Source organism: Mustela putorius, unplaced genomic scaffold, assembly GCF_011764305.1.
Source record: "Mustela putorius furo isolate JIRA1106 unplaced genomic scaffold, ASM1176430v1.1 tig00003834_pilon_pilon_pilon, whole genome shotgun sequence".
NCBI lineage: Eukaryota > Metazoa > Chordata > Mammalia > Carnivora > Mustelidae > Mustela > Mustela putorius.
The window spans coordinates 46,469,131-46,495,323 of record NW_025421987.1 but is presented as its reverse complement, the minus strand read 5'-3'; the positions used below and the strand labels follow the sequence as shown (position 1 = coordinate 46,495,323).

The 26,193-nt window shown below is 47.3% G+C and overlaps 1 protein-coding gene and 1 long non-coding RNA gene across 8 annotated transcripts in view; one reads left to right on the top strand and one right to left on the bottom strand.

The window, feature by feature from the left end:
- Positions 1-794: 794 nt before the first annotated feature.
- On the top strand, positions 795-12,551 carry LOC106004511. 2 transcript variants are annotated; one of them, XR_001177538.1, is made up of 3 exons: positions 795-841; positions 4,617-4,690; positions 12,464-12,551. It is a non-coding gene; the product is annotated as an uncharacterized LOC106004511 (long non-coding RNA). The 2 variants fall into 2 exon arrangements; XR_001177539.1 differs by lacking the exon at positions 795-841 and adding an exon at positions 3,055-3,098.
- Positions 10,879-26,193, bottom strand: part of PXYLP1 (2-phosphoxylose phosphatase 1) — a 69,471-nt gene continuing 54,156 nt past the window's right edge. For all 6 annotated transcript variants that reach the window (XM_045088445.1, XM_045088443.1, XM_045088447.1 and 3 more), the window contains 2 exons: positions 17,749-17,888; positions 10,879-13,178 (listed from right to left, as the gene is read on the bottom strand). In XM_045088445.1, coding sequence (XP_044944380.1) covers positions 12,238-13,178; positions 17,749-17,888 — 1,081 coding nt within the window. In that variant the 3' untranslated portion in view covers positions 10,879-12,237. The remainder of the gene's footprint in view (positions 13,179-17,748; positions 17,889-26,193) is intronic.

Genomic DNA, 26,193 nt, shown 5'->3' with positions numbered 1-26,193 from the left:
TTACTGCTGTTTTATCTTGGATTTTGATTACTAGTAAATCTTAAAGCTGTTTTTTTGTCATTGTTGTTAAGTGTATTTCTGATTCTGTTAATTGCCTGTGCTTATCTTTGTCCGTTTTTCAATAGAGGTGCCTTTGTCTTACTGATTTATATTTGGATTATTAGTCTTTTATGTATCTCACGAATATTTTCTCTTCGCTGTCCCTTGTCTTCTGACTAACTGGGCTGTGACGGACTGCATATTCCTGAAAATGCTGTTATGTAGATACAACGGGATACTGACCAACTAAGATTTTGCAGAAATGGTCAACGTTGTTAAAAGAATTCCATCCAGTCCGAATTCCCAGCGGCAGACAGGCAATGCACGGAACAGGGAGTATCCGGGGCTGCATAGCTGTGGGCCTCTAGCTTCAGAAAACGCCCGGAGGTGGGCACCGAGTGTGGAGCCGCAGCAGGCCGGCCAAGCCCAAGCAGGCCGGGAAGGCGCCCTGGCGGAGACCTGCGGGCAGAAGGACCGCAACACTGCCGGGAGAAGCGCGGCAAGGCTGTGGCCACGTCCTTTTCCCCCAAAGTCCCGGTTTCTCCGACTCAAGAACGACCTCTGGAGGTAAATATTCTACAAAACTCTGCTCCATTCTACCCATTCCGAAGCCACCTCCACAGCCTGGCTCGCTCCTCCCTTTTCGCTTTCGAGAAGACTCGCAGTTCCGGGGCGGGGACCGCACGGGCCTTTCTGGAAAACGAAGTCTCTCAGAAGGGTTCTGGGAATCGTAGTTCCAACCCTCACTTTGCGCACGCGCACTTCTGTTTTCACCGTGCGGTTCCGGCTCTGTCCCCCGCGGGTAAGAGACAAGGGCGCCTTTGTTGCACTGGCCTTCGAACTGAGTTCTCTTCGGCTCCTTGTCTCATGGGGTCCCGGTTTAGAACGGGCTTGGGTCTTCTGTCAGTTTTAATTGCAAACTGTAATTGGGCAATTACAGCGGTTTGTGAGAATCTCCAAGATGCTAGATGCCGGGGCAGTGCATTAGGGCCTGGAGGAAGAGGCATCAGAGCCAAAACCTTGGGATGTGATTTAGGACTAGAACGAGGCTATACGTCCAAATACTGGGGCTTCGAGAGCCCAGGGACCCCAATGATCACGGCAACGACCTTGAAAGGAACTTTGAGTTACTGAGGAGATGGTGTGGTCCTCTGACAGTCTATAGGTGTTCTCCCTTTCAGGCAGCCGTGCGCTGCGTCCCTTATTTTATTTATGTCACTTGTGGCTATGGTTGGGAAAGGTCACCAAGAGAGTGCATTGCGGACCAAGCTATGTCCAGGGAGATGTGATAAGAGCTGTTGGTGGAGTATGCCTGGTGGCTCAGTTGGTTAAGCGTCTGCCATCTGCTCAGGTCATGATCCTGGGGTCCTGGGATCAGTCCCATATCCCGTTCATTGCTTAGCAGGGAGCCTGCTTCTTCTGCCTGCCACTCCCCTTGCTTGTGCTCTCTCTCTCTGGCAAATAAATAATCTTTTTTTTTTTTTTTTTTTTTTTTTTTTTTTAAAGCTCATGGTGGCAGTGGCAGTGTGGACTGAAGTGGATGATGAGGGTTCAGGGTGAGGGAGGAGTTGAGGATTCCCAGATTTCTGGTGTGGGCTGCTGTCATGTCTGCAGATAATTTCGCTTTGTGAAATTCTTACTCTTAATCTGTCTCCACTCCAAAAAAACACTCAAGGAGTCCTCGACTGAGCACATGTGCAAATTTATTGTCAAAACAATTCAGATGCATGCTTTAACCCAAAGGACATTCATTCACATACTCACAAAGCTCTGTTATACCCACCCTTGTGAGCACACTTGATGTGAAAATACACACAGTTATATAGTTACCCATGATCATATACTCACATATACTACATGCCCCAGACAAGGGCCCTGGTAAATGCCCAAGATGCCCTGCTATCTTGGGCTATGTGTGGCTTCCAGACCAAATGGACACACGTTGATTCTTTGTGCTTCTCTGGAAACTTCACACACAGCTCTGTCTATCCTTCCTACATCACGTCCATTATGACTCTGACTTTTCCTGTTATCTTCCTGCCACCCTGGCCTGATAGGAGGGATAAATGGGGTTTGAATTCAGGTAATTTGCTTATCTGAATTTTGCTGAAGCTTTTCCCAGAGCAGTAATTCTGAACATGTCTGTGTGTGCTGGACTGTTAAGATTTCAATGAAATTTGTGAACTTTCTTCTTAGATAAACACAGCTATATATCCATACTATTGTGAGAACAAAATTGAGACCCATCTATTAATCCCTGGTTAAGAACCTCACTAGAGGTAGATAGGAAGGTCAGTTTTCCTCTCTGTAGCTTTCAAGTGGGCCTAGAGGGGAGAAAAGTAGGACCCCAAGCACCTAGAGGAGTCAGGGTATGACGAAGGGGCAGCCAGTTTCCATCTTTCTGTTACCCTTAGTTATGGAGTTACACTGTCAGTCTGCAAGTTCTCTGCTGGGCTGTCATTTAGCTGGTTAGTGGAAGAGTCAGCAGGCAGCCAGTTCAAGCCCATCAGATGTTTAGTTATTTAGTGTTAGTAGGTCATTTAAAAAGCCAGTAGGTCAGTCAAATGATTTGTGGTTTAGAAAATCAGCCAACCGGCCAGTCATTTAGGGGTAGTTTTTCAGATGGACAGTAGTCCATCAGGATCCATCAGTTGAAGGTCGATTTAATGATCAGCCCATTCATCAGGGAGCCAGTTGTTGAGAATGCCGAACAGCTGGGTCGCCAGTGGGACAAAAGGGCAGCTGGGTTGAAACCATCTGGATGCAAAGTGTGTTTCTATTTGCTATATCCTGATGATGACAGTACAGTAACACACACACCCCTGTGTTTGCCGTTTTGCTTTGCATGGTTTCAGCTACCTGTGTTTGTGGTCTGTGGTTGGGAACCATATGATCCTTCCTCTGGGTTATCATCAGGAGGTCAGTAGTAGCCTGACACTACATCACAGTGCCTACATTGTTCACTCACTTCATGTCATCATATTGGCATTTTATGATCTCAAATCATCATGAGGAGGAGGGTGAGTGCAGTACAAGAAGATATTTTGAGGGAAGAAGAGGTGAGGGAGAGAGACCTCATTCATAGAACTTTTATTACAGTATATTGTCATAATTGTTCCATTTCATCGTTAATATTGTTAATTCTTACTGTGCCTAATTTATAAATTAAACTCTGCCATAGGTTCCTATGTATAGGAAAAAACATCATCTATGTAATGTTCGGTACTACCTGCATTTTGAGGCCTGCACTGGGGGTCTTGGAAAGTTCCCTCAAGGGTTAAGTGTGGACTCCTGTATAGGCAAGCATAGAGAAGAGTTGACTCCGAGGCCACCAGAGGGAGCCTTATGTCTCTGGGAAGGAGGCGTCCTCTGGTGTTGGGAGCCGGGAAAGAAAAAGCTGTTAGGACAAGGGTCAGGCCGAGTTGCCAGTAGAGGGCAGTGTGGTTTCCCAGTCGCATCCACACTAGGCCCTCTTCAGAGCTAAACTTCAGGCTTGTGGGAGTCCAATCTCTGGCCAGCGGGCTCCTGAAAGGATTTCTCCCCCAGGAAGTGCTCAACCAAGATATGCTTGACTCCTGAGCTAAGAGGAGGCCGGGCAGCTGCTGACTAGGAGGACTTGCCAATCCCAGGCCCTGATGCCAGGAGCATACCAGCCATGGGGGGAGGAAGGAGAATGGAGGAGAGGCCCCTTACCCCTCTCTCTCCTAGAATACAGAGGGGAGCAACTCCCCAAAGCTGAGGGCAGGATCTGTCTTCTGTCCAGGTGCATTTCACTTTCTGGGCTGCTTCTTCAGCTTCTCTAGGGGTCCAGGAGGGGCTAGGCCAATGGACCTAAGCCAGTGACTCCCATTTCTTTGCTGGGCTCCCTGGCAGCAACTGCTTCTGCAATGGCCAGTAATTAAGACACAAAGATGGAGGTTAGATATAGACAATGAAGGCAATGTGGAGAAAGGATGAGCTATGAGCTTGATTTCCCCTTGGGAATGGCTGAGATGTTTATATAAAGTGTCAGATATGGCCCTGGGCACCAAGGCAGGGCTCAGAAGATTGGAGTTCTTTTCTCCCCCAAAGGGAAGTGCATGGGCCCAGGTAGTTGTGTCTCCTGGTTATGCGTGGAGCATGAGGTTATGCCCTGAGATGGGCTTCCTGGGTTAATGGGCAAGGGCATAGTCTGGCTGCAGCTGGTTTGCTTGTCAGAGCAGTTAAAAGAAAGAATAACTCGGGGACAGTAGTGACGGTAGAGGTGTCCTGTGTGCCTGGTGCTTTATGTACACTCTCCCAGGAGGTGTCATCCCCACTTTACAGACGGGGCATCTGAGGTCTCACAGCTGGGAAGTGGTGTGGAACTGCTTTTGAACTTAGTCTATGTGGTTCCAAGTCTCTTTCCCTTTCTGGGAAACCCAACTCCAGATACTGGGGAAGGAGAAGAAAGTGAAAGACTGGGAGATTGTTAGATCCTGAGGAAGATTTGCTGGGGGTGGGGATGGGCTCTGGACAGGAGAGGACTGTCCCCTTCAGAGATTCTGCAAACCTGGCCACCCACGTAGTGACATTAAAACCCTTTTCCTCTCTCCCAGGCACACACAAAATGTGTCAACAACGGCAATCTGGGCACAACCGCTTCGGCCTTGCAAGTAACAAAGCTGGAGAGGTAAGTGGGAGTCAGACCATGAAGGGCCTTGTGAGTCACCTTATGGAGCTTGGATTTCATCTAGAAGGTAGAGGAGGAGAAGGGGTTTTAACAAGTAGGGGCACGGTTTGATCTGTGCAGTCCAGACGTCAGAGAGGAATCCTGAGTAAGGAGTTAGTGTGTGAGTAAGCACTCACACATACTTTATATTGGACCTGGGGGGAATGTTTACTATGATGGTGTCATGATGAGGAGCAAGGGCTTGGGAATCGGCTGCTTTGACTCCCACTTCTGCCACTTCCCTGCTGTGGGGCCTTGGTGGGGGACCTCTCCTCTTGGTTTCTTTCTCCATCTGAAAACTGGGAGACAGTAAGGATGACTTCCAAGTCACAGTATGGTTTTGAGGCTGAAACAAGGTTTTGCTTCTAAAGCACAGTGCAGTGCCCAAGACGCTGAAGCCTTGCAATGACATGGTCAAAGGAGCGAGACTGATAAAGCGAAGGTCAAGCAAAGCTTTATTTCATGCCAAGCATCGAGAATCAAACCGACCATTCAGGGCCGCCTCTTACAGAGAGAGCTACCACCCCCAGCCTCACAGACTAACTTTTATAGAGCAAAGGCCATGTGGTTAAGCCTGGCCACACACCGGTGACCAATGAGATTGTAACACACAGAGAAAGCTGCACAGTCATGCTAGGTCACACACGAGTCGCCAATTGAATTACATTCACTATTTGAACTAGCCTATCACCTAGGTGAGAACTCATCCCCTCATTCAGGCTCTGTTGTCTCCATCTGACCTGACCCGCCCTTGTATTTGGGCTCCGTTATCGTTCGACCACATTCTACTGGTTTCCCAGACTTGCTTTTAAGTAAGTTCCCCGGGGATGGGGGTGCAGGGTCAGTTTGAGTTTTACTGCATAAACAACAAAATCACTGTTTAACCGGATGGAATCGCTCTGGCTAAATAGGCCCTTATAAGGCCCTCAGTGAATGCCGACTCACCCTCACATCAAACACATCCCCTGCTCCACTCCCTATCCTCTCAGCCTTGTGTCTTTGTGGGCCACTGTTGCAGTGACTGGGCCCAGGACCTGACAGGATCTCATTCTCTTGCTTTCCACCCTAGGGGTTCTCAGATGCCAGAGAGCCCAGGTGAGCCCTCTGCCCTGATGCATGTTCAACCCAGTGTGTGGGGTAGAGAGCAGAGGATGGGGATGTCCCCCCCTTCCCCGGTCTTCCTCCAGATGAACAATTCAGGTGTGTCTCAGGTTTCTTAGGTAGTCCTGACTAGAGTAACCAGTCACCATATCAGCTCAGTATGCAGCTTCCCTGTAGCTTTCCCTCTCCCCTTTGTCCCCTTCCCTGTCTTTCACTTCTGCTCCTTGGGACCACATTCCCTAATAAACATCCACACTTAAGATTTTGTTCTCAGGCAGCTTTCAGAACCCAGGCTAAAACAACCCACTATAAGGTGATCCTACTTCCTTGGAAATGTTGCATTAGAAAAAAGTGGTTAGAGGGATACCTGGGTGGCTCAGTTGGTTAAGCATCTGCCTTCAGCTCAGGTCATGATTTCAGGGTCCTGGGATTGAGTCCCAGTTTGGGTCCCTGCTCAGTGGGGAGTCTGCTTCTCCCTTTCCCTCTTCCCTCCCTCCTGCTCATGCTCTCTCTCTCTCTCTCTCTCTCACATAAATACAGTCTTTTTTAAAAATGGGAAGAGAAAGGAAAGGAGCTAGAAAGATGAATGTAGCAGAGATCATTTCCTGGGCTAGGATCCACTCTGCTATACCCCCGGTTTCAGGTTCTGCTAATTTGCCCTTTTCTTTTTAAACTCATTGATCTGTTGTTGTTTTTAAATATTTATTTATTTATTTAAACAAGCAGGCAGAGTGGTAGGCAGAGGCAAAGAGAGAAGCAGGGTCCCTACTGAGCAAGGAGCCCAATGTGGGACTCGATCCCAGGACCCTGGGATCATGACTTAAGCCAAAGGCAGTGGCTTAACCAACTAAGCCACCCAGGTGTTCCTGCTAATTTGCTTTTATGAGGGTGGTGGAGTAAAGGGGCAGAGGAAGCGGTGGGCCAGGGGAGCTGGAAGGACTTTGTAGTCTGGGATGAGCCATGTTCCAGTCCTGGATCTGCCACCTCCTACTGACTGTGGGATCCTCCTCTGAGCCTCAGTCTCTTGACCTACACAGTGAAGATAAAAAATGCTTACACATCTTGTAAGACATAAAGTCTAGGTCAGTTGGATGCTTATTTAGCCCACTGTCCAGCCCCTGGTGTGTGTTCAGTAAATGGAAAATCTTGGTATAACAGCTCTCTGTAATCAGTTTTGGGCTGTTCAGGATCAAGTTTCTCCTACTGCTTCTTGTGTGCTTACTTAACTTCCACAATAAAATAAGTCCCTCAAAGGCAGTGATAGAAGAAATTTGTAATCAGTAGATATGTTATCCCTTTCAAGTAAATGACACGAGTTTTTCTGCCCTGACTCGCAGAGGTCTCAGGTCCTAGGATTTGCTTGCCTTCTGCTGCAAGTTGTTTCCCAGGAGCAGACTCAGATAGGGATGGGTGTGGGAAGTGTACCAGGGAATGTTCTTGGGGCCAACACTGTGGAGGAATGGAAGACAGCAGGGGAGGCAGAAGTGCACTGTGCTGAACCTGTGGGGAACACTGAAGTTGGGGTCGCCCTTCAGGGACCCCTGAATCCGGCCCTGGGCCGGATTGGAGACAGCAATGTGCCCAACAAAAGTACTTTCCTAGATTCTTTTGCAATGGAGGTGAGCCAAGGGACCCTCTCCTGGCCAGTAAGATGTAAACAGCAGTCTGGTTTCCTGATGAAATGGTAGGGCCATTGGAGAAAATGAAAGGCTTAGTTTGCTTAACTACTGTATTCAGGTTTCTGTTTCATGGAACCCCAGAGTCCTAAATAGTTCTGAGAGCCACTGTCAAGTCCTGCTTAGGAACATGGACAGTAGCTTGGAGTCCCATCCCCCACGCACACTTGCTAGGCATGGGAAACCTTGGCTGAGTCACTCCGTCAGACTTAACCTGTCTCTCAGAATTGGGAATGGTGGTACTCCCTAAAACGTGTCTCATGTGACACCATGCAACCAGCCCGTCCCAGTGTGCCTGGATCTTGCTCGGTTTTAGCAAGGAGGATCCTGCATGCTGAAACACTGGTCAGTCCCAGGCAAACGGTTGGCCTCCCTATTAAAACACAGCCCCAGGGCGCCTGGGTGGCTCAGTGGGTTAAGCTGCTGCCTTCGGCTCGGGTCATGATCTCAGGGTCCTGGGATGGAGTCCCGCATCGGGTTCTCTGCTCAGCGGGGAGCCTGCTTCCCTCTCTCTGGCTGCCTCTACGTCTACTTGTGATTTCTCTCTGTCATATAAATAAATAAAATCTTAAAAAAAAAAAAAAACCCACACACAAAAAAACACAGCCCCAAACTACCCTATCTCCTTTATACATACCAGACTGGGTCCTGAAGGCTACAAATGATGTTTCATGCTATCTCCTAATGGCTGAATATAATATAGCATCACAGCCAAAATTAGTTTTACATTATATAAGTGGTTTTTTCTTAACAAAAACAGCAACCACAGATGGTCAGGGGCACCTTTGGAATAGTCTCCTGTTCATTTAGATTTAAATTTATAACAGTTGTAACCCCACTATGTTTTAGTACTACTTGATATTCATCAGCAAAGATGGTATCTTATAGGGTTGTTGGGAGGATTAAATTAGTCTAAGAAAAGCCCCGGTGGGTCACACAGCACACGCACTCAAATTCACGGGCGTCATAGACGCTTGGGTTAGTTAGCCTCTAGGCTTTGAGTTTTCCTTTGGAAAAGTGACTTCATCCCCTGCCCCCCTCCCACCAACTTCAGCCTCTTTCCTCATTTGTATGAGGGGTAATAGAAATTTCTCGAGAGGGTTGTTGGGACTGATAAAGAAATGCTTGTGGGGCCCCTCAAGGGAAGCACGGAGCCCACAGCAGTGCTGTTATTACTCAGTTATTCAGATGCCAGGCCTCAGGCTGCCCCCATGCTGAGGGGCTCTGCAGCTCTGGGTGGAGCGAAGCTGACTCTCCAGGGCCATGCGCTGCTCCTCAAGGCCAGGCTCAGCTGGCAGATGGGCTGCAGAGGCCAGGAAAGCCTGAGCAGACTCTAGGCATTCAGTGGGTTCCTCTTAAGCAGAAGCTGTTATTATTCATGAGACGGTCACAGGACAGACAGTATACAGGGGTGCAAGCCCAGCATTTAGTCCAGTGGCCTTGGGCAATGGCGGCTAACTGGCGCCCAGGCCAGAATTCTGGCCACCGTCCAAGCCAGAACCGCACTGTAAACCCTGGCTGTTCTTGGCTTTCGACTTGCGGCTATGTTTAAACACATAGGGCTACACCCACACTAGCTGGGCTGCTGCATCAGTTCAGGCTTCCTGAAGATGGAAGCACGCATCCCTGCCTCTCCTGTCTCAGTCTAGGGGTCCTAGAGAGAGGAATCAATCACATCTTTCCAAAGCCCAATTCTGCTGTGGCTTCAAAGACCCTCAAGCAGGCTTAATAGCAGTATAGAGTTCTTCATTCTGTTTATAAGTGAAAGTGGAGAAATACTACTCTAGTATATTAATAATTATCTAGCAGTATTGAAAAAGGGTTAACTACTTTAACACATATAGCTGCTAGCTTCTGCTTGTTCTGTGTACCTCAAAAGCATGTGGCCCCATTTATTACCTTGCTTTTAAGTTTCAGTTTCACTCATTTTTAATGATATTTAAATATTTATTTATTTGAGAGAAAGGGGGAGTCTTAAGCAGACTCCACCCTAAGCTCGGAGCCTGATGCCCAACTCAATTTCACATCTGCGTGGAAAATTTCTGGAGGAATATCTGTCAAACATCCCACAGTGTTGTCTCTGGAGGTGGGAATAGAAGAGAACTTCACTTTTGAAGTTGCTTTCAGTATAGTCTGATTGTTTTCCAGTGTGCATGTATTAATTTTAATCATAAAAACAAGACAGCTGAATGTGCACATGTGCACACCCACACCTGCCATGAACTAAGCCATCAAGACCACTGTCCAGAAACCAAGAACTGGATGCATTAATCTCAGCTCAGTGATCAGCGTTTGTTTTTGGAGCGAGATGTCTTGGAACTTAATACTGAGGAAGATGTGTAAATGATGTGCACACCTGAGGTCTTGGGAAGCAAAACCTTTAGCTACGCTTTTAATATACGACATATTTACCTTTACCAATAGCTGTTTCAAACGGATTCTTCTTCTTCTTCTTCTTTTTTTTTTTTTTTTTTAAGATTTATTTATTTGACAGACAGAGATCACAAGCAGGCAGAGAGACAGGCAGAGAGAGAAGGGGAAGCAGGCTCCCTGATGAGCTGAGAGCCCAATGTGGGGCTCAATCCCAGTACCCTGGGATCGTGACCTGAGCTGAGAGCAGAGGCTTTAACCCACTGAGTCACCCAGGTGCCCCCAAACTGATTCTTTTTAAAGATTTATTTGAGAGACGAGTGAGAGAGGGGTCCTCCTCCCACAAGAGCAGGGGTGGGGGGTAGAGACAGAGGATGGTGGGGGTGGGGAGAGAGAATCTCAAGCAGACTCCCTGCTGAACCCAGGGCCTGAGAACCTGATGTGCATGGCAGGGCTCCATCTCACAACTCTTGCGATCATGACCTGGACCAAAACCGAGAGGCAGATGCTTAACCGACTGAGCCACCCAAGTGCCCCTCAATCTGATTTTTAAAATATCTTCTGATCCATTTTTAGTTTTATATTTTCAAGCTGGGTTTAGTAGTTCTAATTCGGATATACTGTGAGTGGAAGCAAAAAACAACAATTTTAACTACTCAAGAGACAACACATGATTTTCAGCAATAAAAGGAAGATTTAAGATAGATTTTAAACCACGCCAAGGCCACTATCTGTGCACGGCCTCCCAGCCCACGGAGCCCGGATGCTGCTGTCAGAGCTGGAAGCCCTGGCCCTCTAGGCCCAGCACTGCTGTCCCTTTCCTCTATCTCTGGTGGGCCAGCATAGCCTAGCCTCCCTTTTCCACGCACACCGGGGAGTTCTTTAATTTAAACATTTTTACTTATACTTAATAAATAAATAAATAAGTTTCTACAATTTGGGAACTTACTTGAAGAGAACTAGAATGCCTTGTAGGTACAAACCATGACTTACATGTACGAGTATTCTTCAAAAATTTATTTATAGAAACAGACGTATCCAAAGGCAACATTAGACAAAAACAAAGAAGAAAGTGTGGAATGCCAAAGACACTTCAGAATCTCACTTGCACTTTACATTTCTTCACATGGAACTAGCACCATTTTAGTTCAGAAACCACAGATTTAATTACAATTGCTTCTAATATATAAAATATCTTAGAAAGATTATTTAGCTATCTATAACAAAGTTCTCCCAAAAGCTTATTTAAAAATCAATTAGAATTTACCATTTGAAATTGATGCAGACGGTTTAAAAATTGATCCAATTCTACAGCTTATCAAAGGGAATAAGCCATAATTAGTTTTATTGGAAGAAAGTGCTTGAATTCAGCTTCTAGCTTCCTTCTAACCACCAAGCAGGTATGGTAAATTGAATTTTACCTAGGACTAAGAGCACATCTAAAACCGGTCTTAGAAAATAGTTCCCTAGACTATAAAAATACTAAATAGAATACAAAAATTTCAGCCTATACAGCAAATAGACTACAGCAGACAGATATTTAAAACATACCTACCATAATCATCATGAACATCAAGTATTATTCTAATAATTTTTCTACGATTCATTCTGATTTGATGTTTATTTCCCCTCAAGTTTTGTTATCACACCAGCTACAGAGCAAATTCGGTGTTTCTCGCAGAAGTTCCTGGAGGCACCACTGAATAATTTTTTGCACTTAACTGGTTCTCAAAGTGCTGGAAGTGCAAATGTAGCAGAGCCTGTGTTTCTGAGATTAGGGGTCAGCAAACTCGGGCTGTGAATATAGCCACACTCGTTTGTTTCCATGCTGTCTATGGTTGCTTTCACGTCACATGACTGTATGTGGCCTCTGGGACCCCAGAGTCCACAGTCTTTACTATCTGGCTCTGTACGGGAAAAATGTACCAACCCCAATGTATAGATAAATCACTTCGGGAATGGTTTTGCTGAACAGGAACAAGGCAAAACCACCCCAGATGAAGAAAATTTTGGTTGAGGTTTGCTGGTTCCATCATATGCTACCCCTGCAGATCGAAATACTATACATATGGATTGGCAGCTCTAGGTATTGACATACCCTGTGGCATCATGAGCAAACTCAGGCTACGACGGAAGTACCTTCCTCTTTCTATGAACTGGCCGTGATGTACCAAGTAACCCACGAACCCAATTATAGCGATGTGCTTCCCATTCAACCCAATCATCCACATGGCTCAAACATGATTTCTAGCCTTTATAAATCAATAGTCTTATACCCTTGACAATGGATAGATCTAGAAGTGGACCCTTCCCATCCTTCTGTATTGGCATAGATTCTATCAGCCCTGCACTCCCTCCCTTCTAGAATCCTTCCCTGTGACATGCGTCGTAATAATTAGGACTACCGCTACTCCCCAGGGCCACAAACATGTCCCGCTTGACAAAGCGGACTAAGTTTTCTAGGGGGCACATGGGCTTGGAGGAATGCTTGTGGTGGTCCTGGCAAAAAGAGGTATGGAATGTGACATCGACGCCATTATAAAGAATCCGGACAGAATGCTCACTTGGCTTTTCTCGGTCTTGCCAGAGCTCCAAGATCAACCTAGCTGCAAACCTTGGGAATCTGGCTTCCATCAGGCCCAAGGCGCTAAGAACCGGTGACAAAGTGACATCATGAGCAGAGTAGAGGGCAAAGACCTCCTCTCTCCTGCCCTCCGCAGCACGCTGCATCCGGTTGACAGTCTGGTTCAGGATGGGGTGGGCGCCTAGGAGCGCGTAGCCCAAATAGAGCTTCTTCTCCCGCCTCTCTCTCTCATCCTCTATCTGATGCGTCTTGATCACCTTGAAGTGCTCCATGTCGATACAGCCGTTCCTCGTGCATGGGAAGCTGACGTTGTGGCAGAAGCGGCAGAGCATGGAGTCTATGGGGTTGGCAGCGCGAAGTTGCTTGGTGGGGACGTCCACAATCCTGGCCATGTCCTCGTAGGTCCTCTCCAGCTGGCTGTTTTTCAGACGTAAGAGGTACTGCCGACGCTGCTCCTTTTCCAGGTACTGGTTTCTCATGGGGCAATAGCAATTTCCGGAGCAGAACAGAGCGCTTGGCTGATGCCTGAAATGAATCTTCTTCCAGTCAAAATCTGGGAGAAAGCCATAAAGCAAGGCCAGCCCACTTTGTAGGGTCCGGCTTTTCCCAGTGGTCTCCAAGTAGAGGTGGTCTGTGGACCAGTCACTCGGCAGGAGTTTGTGTTTCTTTAGATAGATGTCCCTCAGCAGCTGGCCATTCTGCAAATGCTGCACAACTCCTAAAACACAGGGACACAAACTGTCCTCACTACCAGCTCAGCAGAAGGAGCAGCAAAGGGAGACGGAGTCAGAGGCCGACTCTGCAGTGCTTTCCATTGTACATGGAAATATAATCAAAACCAGCATGTGGAAGCTACAAGAATGGGTTTGTGTGAACTCCTGAGGGGAGCCCCTTGGCATTATCCAGGAAGGGATGAGCAGAGGGGAGCACCAGGACCATCTGCTCAATCCCTCCCTTCCCTGGGAGGAGGCATTGTGACCGGGGTGGGGGGGGGGGGGGGCTCAGACGGCAGCTGTCGAGCCTCCTGGCAGATGTCAAGGCTGTAACTGGCATGGGCTTAAGAAGAGCTTTCTTCCTCCTCCCCAGGGACACAGTATTCGTTAGTGTGCAGGGAGGGCCCACGAAAATCAGACAGGTAAAGAGAAAAAGGTGCTGCTGGCTGCTTAGACCTCTCACTGTTGGGGGGTTCTCTCCTTTGCCTCATTCTTCCTACTCTCCCAAGTGAAGGCTTGCTGCTAACCTTCTAGGTACATTCTGCCTAAGCCTCCTGGGGCATTACCTGCTCATCAAGGACATTCTGTCTGTGGAGATATGGAATGTTCTTTCAGACCCTTGGATAGAGTATTTGGGAAAAACAAGGGGCAGAATAGTACATTTATTATACTCCTTTTAAATAAAAATGAGGAAAAAATAAGAATGTGTATTTGCAGTTGTTTGTGTTTTACATAAAGAAAATTTGGAAGGATGCATACGAAACCAGTATTACCTGGGGAGATAGGGGTACAGAAATGGCAAATAGAACATGGATAGGAAGAAGAATTTTAAATTTGCCTGCCAACTAAAAGTTTAAAAAGTTTTAGTCTTGAACTACCCCAGTACGGTAACAAATTATCTTGGAAAAAAACAAAAACCAAAAAACAAAGAAAAGAAGAGCCTTATCTTCAAGTAGAAGACAATCCCAGATGAAAGCAAGCTTACCCTCCAGGCAGCAGGATGTAGGGGGATGGAATCCCAGTAACAGATCTGCATTCTCTGAGGGTCAACCACACGCAGTCCCCCACCCCGACCAGGTCATGACCAATGTTGCTTATTCAGATGCCCAAACTGTGTGAAAACCTGAGACAACTTGAGGCGGAGATGTGTGAGACACAAGGCAAGGCACTGGCCCAGGAAGGGGAACAGCTCAGGAAAACATTACCAAGGACGTCTGCATCCCATTCTGAAGGAAGTATATTGAGCACAGAATTCCCTGAGAGATCTGGGCTGACACAGGTCTTAACGCATTTCCAAAAATGGTTTACAAAAAGAGACAAAACATGATGACAAACATTAAGAATCTGTGTCTGGCCACGGTTGGCCTCTGGGCCTGCCTTATATCTCCAGGTTGTGTATCTTAGGTTTGAGTGCTTCCCATGTTCAGACCTTTTTCCATTCAACCTCACAAAAACCCAATAAAGTAGGCGTATTATTATTTCCATTTTCTTTATTTTACAGCCAAGGAAACCGAGGCCCTGAGCCAATCACTGTTAAGAGGTCGCAGAGCTGGCACTCAGCCCCATGTGGGCCCAACCTTGCCCTCCTAGTCCCTGCTCGTAGCACCTTCTCCCCTGTCTTTTCAGGCAGAAATACGAAGTTCTAGCAATTTAGAGCCTCTTAATGTCTCCAAACCCAGCCTGCATCTTTATGACCTTGGCATTTCTCAGCCTAGAGAAATCCTCACCCGGTGCCTGGCTCCAATATGGCCCACTCTGTAGCCTTCCTTCTTCCTCCCCCAGGTCAGACCAAGAATTCCTTCCTGTTCCTGTTCCACGGGCTCTCCAGGACTTGGGCTGCAATTGTCCAGCCCAGCACATGCTAGCACCGTGCCAGGCACTTGACACATGCTAATCTCACTCACCACCGGCCCTGGGGGGAGGGGGCATCTGCAGCCTGTCCCATGGGCCCCTTCTACTCCACAGCCTGGGTTTCTTCCGCAGGCCTGCAGTAGCACGGTGAGTCGCCTCCGCCTCCATGCCCGCTGTTCCATAGCAGCTGCGTGCGGGCTCCTTTAGGACAAGGTGGGGAGCATCTGTTCATCCAGCCGCTCCCCACCCCTCTACACTCAGCAGCTGCCAAAGCATCTTGAATAAGAGTAGGCACTAATGATCAGGCCTCCATAGTTACTGTGGGGCACCAAAAGTGTTTGAGTTATAAATGGTTATTCTAACAGCTATGCATTTTTAATGAAATTTAAAATAGAAGATAAAAGTGAGCATTAAAAGAGAATTAGGGTACAGGAGCAAACAGTACCGTGAAAATGATTTCTTGATTTAGAAAACGATATAGACAATAGAATGACTGAGAAGAAAGGTAGGAATGAATGAGTGTCTCTAAATGTGTGAGGGCCAGCTCCCCCCAACTCTTCTCAGGGAACAGCCCCTGGATTGAGAGGCTGGTAGGCCCCCACTGCTCAGTGCACAGTGACCTCTGAGTCAGCTGATGGACACTGACCCCTGAAGGACCCTGTCAGATTTTCTTTCTCTTACTGTCTCTTAAGAATTTGGACTTGCCGTTCATCTCTAGGTGAGGCTAGGATGGTCCCTCTGTAGAGAGACACAAAGCAAAACTACAGGGCTGGGACAGACAGATTTCTTATTCCTGGTTCCAGTCTCTGGAGGCCTGGTCATCTTCTTGCCTTCAGACTCTGGAGTCACCCTGAATCCATATAATAAATGTCCATCTTTTGCTGGAGTTGGTTTCTGTCACTTGCCACCAGAGGGTCTAACCAGTGGTTCTCAACAAGCGTGGCTCTGCTGTCAGGGAGGATTTGGGGGTGAGTTGTCACAATGATACAGGGAGGAACATTCCGGACACCTACTGGGTGGGGGCCACGGAGCTAGACAGTCTCCCCAAAGAACTGTTTTCTGACCCACGTAGCTTTTGACGGTACTACAAGATATTACCACATGTGAAAAACCTGTTTAAATACTTTAGCCTGGAACCTGCGTCATAAATACAAAATCATTTTTACACATCATTAATGTCCACTGATTTTTTTCCAGAAATACAAGAAAAATTAAGGGACATCTGTATTTTATTTTGATCAGAACTTGTCAAAAAAATCATGTCCCCAAATGTGGTATTAGAGTCCCCAGTATAATATCCCTTGGTCTGCATTTCTAATAGTCACAGTTGCCAATCTTCATTTAAGCATAAACAACCGACTGTGTCATTTTGTTTCCTAGTGAGAGTGTGCTCAAACTTCTATACTGAGACATATAGCATTGTATAATAAATTCGTTTCCTTTTGTTTCTCCTTTATATTATAGTTAGGGTACTTGATATAACTGCTCTTCTTTACAATTTTCTAACTAGAAAGGTTCTAATTATATTTGAATTTCACTTCAGGAGAGATAAAGTAGCACCACAAGATACTTGTTACAGAACGGGGGTGGTTGGTCTGGTTGGATGCGAACTCCTGTTTTAAACTACTGCAGACCTTGAGCACATGGAACTGATAATCAAAAGCTTTTGACAAAACTCCTATTCAAGGCTAGTCTTCCAGAGTCTTCAGTTCATCCCACTCTGTCACCATATTCTCCCCAATAATAATGGCTTCTAAAACACGGCAAAACTCTGCAGGGCCAACTACAGGACACAGACCTCCCTTCCATCAGAGCTGAGGTCCCACGGTACTGGTGGGATGAGGAAACAACATGGCCAACAGGTCCTTCCGATTCTCCCAAAAAGGCTGGTGACCACACAAAGGTCCTTTGAGGTCCCAGACTGAAGTAGGAAGAAGCTAGGACCTACTGGGTCCTAGCTAGAGTCCTAGCTAGGACCCCCAGTTCCTTCTCTTCCTAACGGAGGTAGCCCCACAGTTAACTTGCCAACCTGCCCTGACAGGGAACTGGCTGTGTGAGGGTACGAGCAGGGTTGCAGAGGGAAAGCTGGGCTTCTGGGAGGGACACACTCAGTCCAACTCTGTGCTCACTAGGGATCTGCCCCACGCGTTTGCTTCTGAGATCTCGCACGTTGAAAACTTATCAGGTCATTTTCTTTGGAGTTTCTAAGAACATGGGATTGGTTATATCAATTATAGTCCAGCAATAGTGGGATAATTAATATGTAGGTCCCAGAAATGATGCTGTTAACCAATGTTTATCAATAGGGAAAGATGATTACAATGTACTGTTCACTGAAAAAGTGGGTTATCAAAGAGTGTGCTTAGTAAGATACTACTGTGTGTGCATGTGTGCACACAAATGAAAAAGGATGACTAATTTCTTCAGTGGATTGGGATTATGGGTACTTTAAACTCTTTTTCCTTTTGTTCAACTGTCTTTCCTAATTTCTCTTCCATGGCCATATACTGCTCTTGCACTAAGAAAAAGGGTTATTTTTAATTTTTAGAAATTGGAGGTTTACTTAGATACCTTGGTGGACTCAGGCGCCGGACTCTTGCCTGAGGTGCCAGTCTTCAGTTGTCCCTGTGAGCCCACAGTGCCTTGCCCAGGAGCATTCACTCCAATGTATGTCACACGGAGGAGGGTGCAGGAGACGGGGTGAGCCGAGGCTGTCACACATACCTGTCTGAGTGAGCTCTCCCATCTCACACAGTGGATGATTGGGGTAAAGAGGCAGGGAGTGTAAGGGGCTTTCAAAAGAGGCTCCAGATCCTTTCGACATGTGACTAACAAAAGCTTCCAGTTTCGGGTGATACGGTTTCCTAAAGAGAGAATACAGAATCATTGGTCACTATGCTTCCAAAGAGCCCACAAGAGTTTCCACTTCAGCCAGCAGAAGTGGAATATAATAATATATATCCAATAATATATCCATAATAACAGGTCCTGGCTCAGTCACTTTGATTTTTTTTTTTTAAGATTTTATTTATTTATTTTGAGAAAGAGCATGCACAGGAGCAGGGGGAGGGACAGAGGGAGAGGAAGGAGAGCAGCAGATCCCCTGCTGAGCAGAGCCTGCCAGGCCAGGCCACAAGGCTGGATCTCAGGACACTGAGGTCATGACCTGAGCCAAAATTAAGAGTCTGAAGCTTAGAGCACACAAGCTGGGGGAGTGGCAGGCAGAAGGAAAGGGAGAGGCAGGCTTCCCGATGAGCAGGGACCTTGATGTGGGGCTTGATCCTGGGACTACGACCTGAGCCAAAGGCAGACACTTAACCAATTGAGCCACTCAGGAGCCCTTGGCTCAATAATTTTTAAATTCCAGTATCAATACTGCCTGACCCCTGACATTCCATAGGATTAACATGGGCCTCCAACCTCTGCTGCAGCATCCATCATCCTGGGTGCTGGGGGAATCAGCTTTGCCCTCCACCTCCCACATCCCCAGCCTGCACTCCTCCTGTTTTTCCGTCCTCGGGAGGCCACCCACTGCCCCCAGACAATCACGCCCAGGCCCAGGGTCCTCCTTGATTTCTCCCTCCCCTGCTCCCACGCATGCCATCTGCCACCCAATCCTGCAGCTGTGTCCTCCTGGGGCTTCTCTGCCCCTCTCTCCGGCACCCCTGCAGCCACTGCCCGGGGTTCTGGCACAGGCAGCTTTTGTCTGGAAGCCATGGGCTCCTTTCTGGCCTACCTGTGGCCTAATCTTGCCTTCTCCACAGCCTGAGCTCTACCTAAAAGCCAGGCCGGCTCTCCCTGCTCCTGTGCACCGCCCCCTGCCCCCAGGACCAGTGCGTGGCCTTGTACTCTGTCCTGGTCCCACCTCATTTTGAGGCTAGGGCCCCCCACCCTCTCCATTCTAATGTTGGGCTCTGGTCCCACATAACCAAGTGCCTTCCATCCCCCCAACACACCTTGTTCTTTATTATGTCTGAGACTTTCCCCATGCTGCCCCTTCCTCCTAGCAAACCTACCTCAGACTTCACCCTCAGGAATTTTTAACTCCCTCTGAGAAATCTCCTTTGAAGAGAACTAGCTGACTATGAACCAAGATCTCTACAGTTCACTCTGCTTTTTGCACATACAGTATCTCTTTTTATGTGGGATGGTAACACAGATGTAACAAAGATGTAAAAAAAATCTTTTTGTTTAATAATACCTGACATATTTCTGCCATGAAGTACCTGGGGTAAATCAAGATTTAATTTATCTTTCTGGTTGCTAATATACACTTTCCCTGAATAATGAAATGACCTATAAATACGTACACATTTTCTCCAAATAATGAGATGACCTATGAATATACACACCTTTTCTTTGGATAATGAAATGGCCTATGATGAATGTATACACATTTTCCAGCTGAACGGAAGTGAGCAGATAAGATGAGTTCCCAGGTAAGCTAAATCAGCATGAAAAGAAGCTAGGACTAACTGTTCTAACGGCAGACCTCTCCTGCTTGAAAGCCTGGTTAACTCTGGCTGCTAAAATGCTCTGCTTTCCAAAACATAACGCTAAAAAAGAGCCTATCTTTAAAAAAATGTTTTAAAATTAGAGAATGCTTACCCTGACACAGTGTAGTCTAATCATCCTGGATTGCTGCAGGGTACTGTGTCTCTCCATAAAAAACAGAGGGTCTGTTATTATTCCTGGGGCTAAATCACATAAATATTTGCAAACTGGGGAATAAGAGTTCCAGACTGACAATGAGGCTGCCAATATGAATCCACGTTAACAAAGCTATCTATCAACAGGAGTCAAATGTTCTGCTCGAGGCCATTATTTCAGGTTGGTGAGTTTTGAGGCTCTGAGAAGGCTTTGCTGCCAATTTCAGGAATGAAATTTCACTACAGGAAGTGTTTGCTGAGCTATTCCAGCTTTTCAGGGCATCTGACTACTTAATGATATGCTAACATCTAACTGTATATATGACAATTTGGTTTTGGTCTGGAAAGATGGTGATTCATGGAAGAAAAACTTCACTTACAGGAGAGAGCAAATGGCTGGATCTTTTTAACAAGAAGAGGAAGAGGTAACCTGAGTCCCTAGGCCTGTCCTGGATCAAAATGACCAGGTCCTACCTGCCGAGTCCTCAGCTCCACCCCCCAGCCAAGAGGGTAGGGGGCACTAGGCAGATAATCCAAAAACAGGGCGCCTGGGTGGCTCAGTGGGTTAAGCCGCTGCCTTCGGCTCAGGTCATGATCTCAGGGTCCTGGGATCGAGTCCCGCATCGGGCTCTCTGCTCAGCAGGGAGCCTGCTTCCTCCTCTCTATCTCTGCCTGCCTCTCTGCCTACTTGTAATCTCTCTCTGTCAAATAAATAAATAAAATCTTCAAAAACACGTGTGAATGAATGTGACTGGGAAGTACCCCATCCTAAGATGCTTCACGAAAAGGCCAAGCTTCCCATAGCACTGAATATGGGAAGGTCCTATCCTGGTTTATTAGAATATTCATAATTCGATGGAAATATGAGCAAAACTGCTAATTGTGACAAAGACTCTCTTTGAGTAAACTATAGTTAGGCTCCTCTGAACCCTCTTTCCAACTAGGCTTCAACCTTTGGACTTTCATATTCTTTGGACTTGTGCACTCGGTTTTAGCAAAAATCCTGCTAAGTCGGAGTTAGCCAGAATCTCCCACTCTTGGTATCTGATCAACTTCCTCATCTAAAAAAAAAATTCCTCATCCCCCAGGTGGTATGTGCTCACCCTGGCCTGCCTTTAGCAATCTCCTCACCCTTGAGGTCTCCTCTCCGTCATTTTCCATCCACTGACCTCCACCCTGCTCCTTGGCTATAAATTCCCACTGCCCATGTTGTATTTGGAATTGAGCCCAGTTCTACATGCAGATCTCTTTTCCCCTACTGCTTTAGTTCCTGAATACAATCTGTTTTGACTGCTACTAACTACTGTGCAGCTCTGGTTTTTCTTTAACAGTTGTATGCTAAAATCTGTTCTCCTCTGGGGCACCCGGGTGGTTCAGTTGGTTAAGCATGTGACCCTTGATTTCGGCTCAGGTCATGATCTCAGGGCCCTGAGGTGGAGCCCCATGTTGGGCTGCATGCTCAGTGGGGAATATGCTGGAGATTCTCTTCCTCTCCCCTCTGCCCTCCTCCACTTGTGCGTGCTTTCCCTCTCTTTCAAATAAATAAATCTTAAAAAAAGAATCTATTCTCTTCTTGGGAAATGGGTTAGATCCCATTTCTGAGGCCCTACACATGGTATTCACTAATAGAATGGAAGGATGTATCCCTCTACTGGGTTTAGGATTTCAGGTCTTGGGGTGCCCCATGCATTCTTTTCCCTCCCAGTGCCTCCTAGGTAGACATAGCAGCAATTAGGTTCAGTCATGTAGACATCCCTAGGGCATGATGGAAACCATGACCTGGAAGGGACCTGGGGACCAAAATGACCAAGTGGAGCCACTTCATATAACCTGGATCACTCATCTCAGACCCTCACACAAGGCAAAGATAAACTTTGTTATTTGAGGCAATGTGTTCTTCAGTCTCTTTGTTACCAAAGGCAAGCCTTAGTCTGACTAACACAGATAATCATGTCTGTCATGATGAATTTTTTTTTCCAGGAAAAACTCATGTCATTGCAGACTCTTTGGAAATCTACTTGCCTATTGAAAATTGAAAGAATTAAAGGTGCTACTATCTTAAGGCTTCATACAATTCACTTCCAGAGTTTTTATTTACATTTTTGTACACATCATTTATATCCCTCCATGCCACGAAGCTTGACACAGAACCCCGGGGCTAATCTATACATCCATGAGAAAATTTACTGTGCTTTAGTTATAACCGGAGCAATTACTGAGTCCTGCCAGAACATTAAAACAGAGAAGAGGTATAATACCAGTGATACTCTTTATCAGAAGACACAATTCAAAAAAGCTTACATGGCTGCAAACTGGAATGAGCTCATACCATAGATTTTTAGAATTTATGTGAAAGAATTTATATTATTAATGAAATGAAATTCTGAAAAAATCAGCTCAATATACCTTTCTTGGTCGTTGGCTTTCTGGACCTCTGTGCACTACCTGAGATTAAATGCCCCTCATCCTTTCTTCAAACTTTTTCCTTTCTTAACTCTCCTAGCATCGCCTCCTGTTTGCAAAGTCACCGTGTCTCCTCCTGGGATCCTCCTTTCTCTCTGTGCTACGTTCTAGGTTGGTGCTTGCCAGGACCCTGTTTTAGCCTTCCCTTGCTCCATAGGCTCTGATACCAGTCACCCATGGCATAAGTGTGACCTCTCAAATGTACCCCTATCTCCCAGCAGGACAATGTACCTGAGATCAGGACCTGAGCCAAAGGCAGAGGCTTAAACCACAGAACCACCCATGTGCCCAGGAACAGCCTCTCTTGTATGAATCTTTAGCCTCCTGCTCTCCTACTTCCTCCTCCCATCTAGTTACATACTGCCTTACTGTTCTCATACTGAGCAGCTCTTCCAGCCCCAGGCTCTTTGCACTTGCCGTTCCCGCTATCTGGAACACTCTTCTGCCAGATCTGTACAGGGCAGCCTCCTTCTTTTTTTTTTTTTTTTTTAAAGATTTTATTTATTTGACAGGAGAGAGAGGGATCACAAGTAGGCAGAAAGGCAGGCAGAGAGAGGGGAGGAAGCAGGCTCCCCACTGACCAGAGAGCCCGACATGGGGCTCGATCCCAGGACCCTGAGATCATGACCTGAGCTGAAGGCAGAGGCTTAACCCACTGAGCCACCCAGGCACCCGCAGGCTCCTTCATTTTATTTAGGTGCCGGCCCACATCCCATCTCCTGGTACGTGGACCCACGACATGTCACAATACCTGATGCATAACAGGTGTTTGAAAATAAAATGTATTGAATAAATACAGACTGAAGTGAATATTCTTTTTTTTTTTTTTTTTTAAAGATTTTATTTATTTATTTGACAGAGAGAAATCACAAGTAGTCAGAGAGGCAGGCAGAGAGAGAGAGAGGGAAGCAGGCTCCCTGCTGAGCAGAGAGCCCGATGCGGGACTCGATCCCAGGACTCTGAGATCATGACCTGAGCCGAAGGCAGCGGCCCAACCCACTGAGCCACCCAGGCGCCCTGAAGTGAATATTCTTTTCTTCCTTGGATGTAGAAAAGAGTATCTAATTCATATCCGTGAATGCAAATTTTATTTTTTACATTTAATAAACATGGTATATCTATGACTAATAACCTTACTGCTGGCTAAACACCATTCTAGGAAAACTTTGTCATGAGGCACAGGGCATTCAAAGTTTTTCCACTGCAAAGACTTGGGAGAGTCACGGAATGTGTCACCATGAAGGGAAACACCAGGGCCACCAACCTGCATGGACGTCAGCTCCTACGTTCTCAGCTCACTGAAACCCTGGCCTGCTGGCTCAGATAGCCCCTCACTAGATTAGCGCAGCCTTTCAGAGGTCATAAAAATTAATGATTAGTGAAGCTGAACTAGTTCCTGGGAAGGCAGCAGGCGCAGCTAGTGACCAAGACCCCACAGTCCCAGGGGATTCAGGAGCCCAAAGTGGCGCCACGTCCTGGGAGTCCTGCTCACTCTAAGTGTGCATTTATAAGGACAAGTCAACTTTATGCTTTTAAAGATGGACTAAAGGACAGTAATTAAATAAGCATACTCTTTCCTCTTTCCACCGATGTCTTCAAGCAGCTCTTAAAGACACAGAATGTGCAGTAAAATAGAAGTAGGTCAAAAGATCAAGGCCAGGGAAAATGAGGGCAGAGGTAGCCAGAGCAGCCGATCCCCCCCCCCCGCCCCCAGGAACTGTGTCTCTCCACTGGGAATTCCAAAAATGGCCATGTCAGGGGATCCTGCCATGGCTGTGACGGAATGAGGGGCCCTGGGACCTGGCCTCATGACCGCGACCTTGCAGGGGAGGAAGGAGGCCGGGCCCAGCAAGCTTGCAGGCCACTGTAGGAAATGAAACACCATCATGGTTCCACCTCTCAGTATGACCAGCTCAGTGCTTCAGTCCTTCCCCTTGGTTAGACTTCACAAGGCTGTGATCAGGGTTGGACCACTTTCCCCACATTCCAGGATGGAGTACTGAGGCTCACAAAGGTGAAGGGATTTGCCTTCTATCAGAAATGTTACAAGGGCCTCAGAGGGTTCCACAGCAGAGGCTGAAATCTATCATGAGGCACCTGATTGGTCATTTTGACTCATGATTTTTTTTTTTTTAATATTTTCTTTATTTATTTTGACAGAGGTTACCAGCGGTCAGAGAGGCAGGCAGAAAGAGAGGGGGAAGCAGGCTCCCCGCCGAGCAGAGAACCCAATGCGGGGCTTGATCCCAGGACCCTGAGATCATGACCTGAGTCAAAGGCAGAGGCTTTAACCCACTGAGCCACCCAGGTGCCCCTTGACTCATGATTTTCACGAAGGTCCTGAATTCACTCTGCAACCAAGCTAGCCCAACAACTATTTCATGCCAGGCTTGGGCAGGGCACCATTGATAAAGGAGCAAGATGCAATGCCCTCGAGGAGCCTCGTGGTGTGGGAAGGGCAGAAGCGATCATGCTAGAAGACACACTACAAAGAACGGAAATGCACAGGGGAGGCCCTGCATGCTGGCGGGCAGCCGTTCCCAATGGGCGCCTTCTCTAGGAACAGCTAGGGTAACCTCCAGAGCCTCGAGGTGCTCAGGGACACGACACGACTGGTCTGAGGAGAGACCCCCGGTCGGAACCAAGCCACTGGAATTCTCACATCTGGGAATGGGAAGCCCAGTGAGAGAAAGGGGAGAGAAGCCACGAGTTGCCAGGTACTGTCCACAGAGTCTTTGAGGCTCCCCCAAATCTGGCCAACCAAGAGGCCTTTTGGCCTATCCATTCCTGGGCAATTCAAAGAGCAGATACCCACGGTCTGTGCTGGTGGAGCAAAGCCACTTCTCTGAGCTGCCTTCCCTGCACCCCACCTCATGTCCTCCTGCCATCCCGGACACTCCAGACCATCCCCCGATCCAGCCACCAGAGGATGAATCCCCAGCGCAGCAAGGAGCCTCTATCCTTGCTCTAATCCTAAGGCCAGTTCAGGATTGGTCATTAAATATTTTGTTCTGAGACCCTTGCTGTATTCCCCCTTATTAGTGGCAGTGCCTGATACAACCAGAGAAGCCATCCTCACACACCAGGAGAGGTTTCCCGAGGCGGCAGTATCTCAGGGGAGCGTCTGAGGAGCTGTAGGAGTGGGTCACGTGGGGACGGGGTGAGCAAGCTAAACAGCAGGGGCAAAGGCCTGAAGGGGTAGGCGGCTGGCGAGAGGGGCCAGAGTAGGAGTAGAAGGTCCCAGCAGGAAGGCAGGCACAGAAGGCTAGAGGTCAGAGGAAGAAAGCCAGTGTCTGTGTGGTCTTCGACCCAGAGGCTTTTCTGACCATGGGACACTGGGACATGTACCCAGGTTTCCTAAACATAGAAAGGACACAAGTACCCAGATTGCAAGCTCTATGGCCTCCAGCAGGAAAGGAGCACAGGAAAGCCTACAGTCAGATGCTAGTTCAGGATGTGTTTCTATTCAAGGGTTCACTTTCTCTTCTCCATAATCCTGGATGGTGAGAAGCCTAGAGATGCTAAGAGTCACTCTGAGACCCCTTCCCTGGGGTTCACACCACCATCCACTAGAAGGAACAGGGCCTTGGCAACAGGAAGGCAACCCACGGTTCCCCCAGACTGGCCCTGCGTGGGGCAGGCTGGCATCCAGAAACATCCCATCTGCATGACATCTTCCTCACTGAGCACTCCCCTCCGTCTCCTCCGCTCATTCAGTCTGCCCTGTGAGGGGTGTTAGGTGCCCCCGGACACGGTGCTGAGGCTTGGCCCATCATTTCAGTGCCAACCCTGCCTCTCGTTTTAGAACCGTACCTTTTCCATATGCAATCTGTTGGATTATTTTTCATCCTAAGGGCTCTCAACCAAGGATGTTCTATTCCTATCCCCATGAAAAATGAAAAGGTGGAATTCCATGTGTATGACTCTGCAGCTGGAGTGCACGCTCTCTTCTATCATGTATATGACTCTGCAGCTGGAGTGCACGCTCTCTTCTATCATGTATATGACTCTGCAGCTGGAGTGCATGCTCTCTTCTATCATGTATATGACTCTGCAG